The 5,000-nt window shown below is 39.5% G+C and overlaps 1 protein-coding gene across 3 annotated transcripts in view; it reads left to right on the top strand.

The window, feature by feature from the left end:
- Window positions 1-5,000, top strand: part of LOC143038817 (dipeptidase 1-like) — a 959,386-nt gene that overhangs the window by 567,555 nt on the left and 386,831 nt on the right. For all 3 annotated transcript variants that reach the window (XM_076208382.1, XM_076208381.1, XM_076208383.1), the window contains one exon: window positions 2,124-2,331. In XM_076208382.1, the coding sequence (XP_076064497.1) occupies window positions 2,124-2,331 (208 nt within the window). The remainder of the gene's footprint in view (window positions 1-2,123; window positions 2,332-5,000) is intronic.

The raw sequence follows: 5,000 nt of genomic DNA, 5'->3' as shown, positions 1-5,000 counted from the left end.
AACTAGTTTTACTTCTGTATTCAGGTCTGTTGATACTTCATTTGTAGAAAAATGGCGACTGGATATTCAACTCTGTTTCCCCTATGTCATTTAGTAAATGGATGGTTGCGGTGAAAGGGGGTTTGAGTAAAAAGGGGATGTTTGTTGATCAGGGAATGGAGAAGGGAAAAGATAGGTATGAGTGGAGAAAGGTTGTGAATGGACGATTAACAGACTTATTTCACAGGTATTTCTTTTCCTCTATTTTTATATGAGAGGACTAGAGGAAGTATCGTTATGTAAATGAAACAGTGACTGTAAACCTGCTTCTACTGTTAGGCCTTGCTGTAAATATAATGTTTTTTGTGTTGATTTTGATGCAAGCAGTGGGTGGGGTAGGCTGGATATGAGGAAAAAGTGGAAAAATATTCTAGGTGTATAGATAAGTACCTAGAATGATTGTTGCGCGTTCATCTTTCCATCCGCTATTTAAAGCCTGAAAAAATAATCTGTCCCATTCTATGGCATAGGTCTTTGGCTGATTAGTGACACACTCCTCATATTTTTCCATGACCTCAGCTATGATTGTTGTCTGTATGTGAAGTGAAGTTAAAATCTTTTAACTAAGTTGCACGAAAGAAAAATAAATTATGGTGCTTGAATATGTATGTGGGTTTGTGTGCGGGTTTTTGTATTATCCCATAATCTTGATATATAATTGCAACAAATAATTATTATTAACTGAGGAAGCATATAAATTTCCTAATACGCAAGTAAAATATCCTAAATCTTATAAAGTCATTTCATTATCAAGGATTCCATCTTAGTTTCTTGTGTATGAAGAGCTATCTCAAACTGCATGAGTTAAAAGCAATATAGTAAAACACAGCATACCCAAAGTAGGGCCCGATAGTCGAAGAAGATTTACCCCTACTGTCTCTTATGCATAAGTGACCCGCCATTTCCCATGTATACATATGTTTGGATCGATATCCTAAACCTCACTACTACTCCATCTATTAGATCGTCTTCCAATCTAGCATTAAAATACTTCAACACAATTACATCTACATTTCTCTCACAACTCTTGAAACAGTCATATATGTCGATCCAAAAAGCTTCCCTGTCTTGCCCCATCTTTCTCACTCCAGCTCCCTATCCACACACAAAATCACACATCTCTTATTCCAGTTTTACCTTTACCCACATTGACCTTGAAGATACTTCCTTCCAATCCACCATACACTTTCCTATCTCATCACTCCCTAATATATCCATTCCTGACGCACAATCTCAAACTCAAAATCACCCCTCCTTTTCAACTTAGTTTCATTTAATGCTATTACATCCATATTTCTTTCGAAAAACAAACTGTCAATCTCTTCTATTTTACTCTCATTTGCATTACAACCAATTAATGACCTAATTATTGATACTCTGGTTAGATTTCTCCTCCAAGACTCTGTTATGCATTGACTTTTAGAAGGATAAACGAACAGAGAGCAGGATCTCTACTCTTATCACCTCTTCCCACTTAGTCGCCTTTTACGACCCATATTGGAAACACGGTGACAGAATTCTCCCCCCCTTTTCCACACACACACACACAGGATTGGAAAAGCCATAAAAATGGTAAAGGACAGTTTCATAATAAAAAAGGGATAAAAGTAGCATAATTCTTCTATGAGTAGAGATTGCATCTTAACTTATACAAATTATGTGTGTTTCCAGTCTGTAGGGGCCCCTCAAATCAATCCCTAGAGTATTAGTTGCATGTCACCAAGCAGTCACTACTGCATGCTACCACGCAGTACCTCAGTACAGTAAGATGAAAAATATCTCTACGCACTAATACATAAACATATATTTTTTCTTCTCTTTTTTTTTTTTTTCTCAACACAGAAGTTCTCCCCCAAGGATGGTAAAATCTACTTCCTAATAACACTTTCTTTTTCCTCCTTTTAGAGTATTCCTTATAAGGTATGGTACTATTCTACCTTCTGTTGAAAACTTTTACTACAATAGAATATCTCCAAAGAACCAAAGTACCTACCCTCGTACAGTAGTCTTCTATCTCCTTTACAGAGGGCCTTCTTGGTGGCAGAGAAACCTCTCTCACTCATTCTTACATCCTTTTTTCACAGACGGCCTCCTAGGAGGGATAATGGGCGGTGGCATGGACATGCAGGGCCAACAGCTGTGGGGCGTGGTTTGCCTTGTCCTTATCGTGGCCGCTGTGGCAGGAGTGGGGGTGTCTGTGCCTCTGGCTCTTCGGGTTGATCCTGATGCCTCTTTACATCAGCGTCTCCAGATGGTTAGATCTCTCCTTCGGGAAACGCCTCTCGTTGATGGGTGAGTAGGGAATGTAGTCGTACTTAATTATATATACATATAACAACGGCTTTTTCCCCCTTACAAAGGAGGTAGGCAAAACACAAAGGCATAAAATCCACATTACATTACAAAATCGCATTGCATTTTTCAATCCCCCAAGGCATTTAATTGCTTGTCTGAACCTACATTCCACCCCATCCCCACTCCTCCCTTTCCTGCCACATTCGCACCCAAGAATCTAGAGCTACAAACTTCTTCCAGTCTCTATTCCTTAATATTCACTTCCAATTTCCTGCCACATTCTTCCTTTGTACATCTCATCAGCTTACTTTTACCCACATTTATGTGCAACTTCCTTCTTTCGCATACCTTCCCAACCTGTCATTAATTTCCTTAACCCCTCTTCTGATCCAAACAACAACTGGCTTATCTCCTATTTTTCTCTATTTTCCTTAAACATCTTCAATTCCCATCCCAATACTCTTGCGTTTACCTCTCGCACCACCCCATCCATGTATAAATTGAATAGTCAAGTCTACATAACTCATCCCTGGCCAAGTCCCAACTGTACCTCAAACTACTCTCTCCATTTCTAATTCTAACACAGGCTCTAATACTCTCGTAAAAACTCTTAACTACTCTTAACAGCTTTCTTTCTATCCCAGATATATGCAATAACTCCCACAGTGCCTTCCTGTCTATACTGTCATGAGCCTTTTCCAAATCCATAAAAGCCCAAATCGTAAAGCTTTCTCACATATCTGCCTAAGCACAAAAATCTGATCCACACAACCCCTACGTGTCCTAAGCCCACAATGTTCCTCACCAATCACTCCCTCTGTTCCTCTCCTAATCCGTTCAATCAAAGCTTTCCCATCAGTTTTTCCAAATACATTCAACAAACTGATCCCTTGTAATATGGAACTATATAGCCACTCATCCAGTCTTCCGGTGCTCTACCTTCTTTTAAACAAACATTAATTAACCTCACCAGTCACTCCACCATCACTGTACCTCACTTTTTTAGACACCCCGCATGACACTCATCCAACCCAGGTGCCTTATCTGCACTCATCATTTTAATAACTTCTTTCACATCATCTTTCCTTATTTCTCCTTCATTTTCCTTATTCATCATTGTCATTTTTTTTGCGCTTTCCACTGTAACTACCTTTCCCTCCCTATCATTCTTCACATTTAGCAACTTCTTAAAATACTTTGCCCCTCTTTCTCTTACTGCGCTCTCTTCCCTTATCAACTCTCCATCTGTACCTTTTACATCTTCTTCTCTACTTGATTCGCCTCCTCTTCCTCTCTTAATTTCCTTCCAAAACATTTTTATTACTTTCAATAATTTCTGTCATACTCTTACCACATTTGACATCTGCTCTCCTCTTTGCCTCTTTTATCTTACCTTTACTTCTTTTCTCCTTTCTTTGTACTTCTCATGTGATTCTTTCGTCCTATTTTGTAACTAATCTGTGAATGCTTGTTTATTTTCCTCTACAACCTTCTTTCTTTCATCATCCCACCATTCACTACCCTTCCTTCTATTTCCTCTCGTCCTCCTTGTTTCACACGCCAACATTTCATACCTTGTAACTCCCTCTTTGAACCATCCCTCTACCTCCTCCACTCCTAGTTCTACTCTATCCTTCACTTCCTCCCACTTCTCTCTTAGTTTTTTCTTGTAGTCCATCTCCTTTACTTTTTCGTTTAAGCAGTTTACTCTAAGCACCTTCCTACTTTCTGTCCCTTTTTTATTTCTCCATCTATCCTTCACTCTCAACTTACCTCCCACCAGAAATTTATCTGATATTCCCCCATTCTCTCCCCTTAAAACATGTACATTCTTAAATCTTCCTACTTTTCTCCTGATTGCCACAATGTGGTCCATTAAAGCCCTATCTACCAACCTTCCATCCACCATCCTCTCCCATATGTACTTATGCTTGACTTTCTTCCAAAACGCTATTTGCTATCACCAGCTCTCTTTCTAGATATATCTTCATCATCAACTCTCCACTACGACTTTTCCTGGAACTCCACACTTCCCAACCACTACCTCTATTGGTTCATTTTCTACCTTAGCTTTAAGATTTCCCAATACTACTACATTGGCATTTCTCCCTAAACCCTCTATGTAGTCACGTAAATGTATCTAGAAATCCTCCCTTTCCTCTACACTCTTCTCATTACCAGGTCCATATGCACTTACAAAAGCTCACATCTCCATTCCCAGTTTTTCATCCACATCAACCTTGAAGAAATCTCCTTCCACTCTAACGCACCTTTACTTATCTTTTTACTTACTAGTATAGCCACCCCTTTTCTCCCTCGTCCTTTCTTTAGTCCTGACACCCTCCCAACTACACTCCCAAACTAAACTCGCCCCTCCTTTTCAACCTGCTTTCCAGCGGCATTTAACCTAAAACTGGGTTGGAGAAAAGCTCAGCAAAAGAAACCCCTAAATTCTGATGTTATGATGTAGGCATCCTAGTGTTATATCTTTGGGTGCAGGCAGTCAAGACGGTACTGAAATGCCATGCACTTAGATTTCCAGAACTTAGGGGAATCTTAGGTAACCCCAGCGGGCTAGAACTTGAGATATCTCCTTTACCAGGGATAGTAAGGTACTCATCTAACAGACATTCAACTGAAATCTTATAGTATTTTTGAGTTCTGGT

This window comes from Oratosquilla oratoria, chromosome 25, assembly GCF_046742065.1.
Source record: "Oratosquilla oratoria isolate Oo_2021 chromosome 25, ASM4674206v1, whole genome shotgun sequence".
In the NCBI taxonomy this organism is placed as follows: domain Eukaryota; kingdom Metazoa; phylum Arthropoda; class Malacostraca; order Stomatopoda; family Squillidae; genus Oratosquilla; species Oratosquilla oratoria.
Note: the sequence above shows the minus strand (reverse complement) of the source record. Positions and strands in the feature narration are given on the sequence as shown.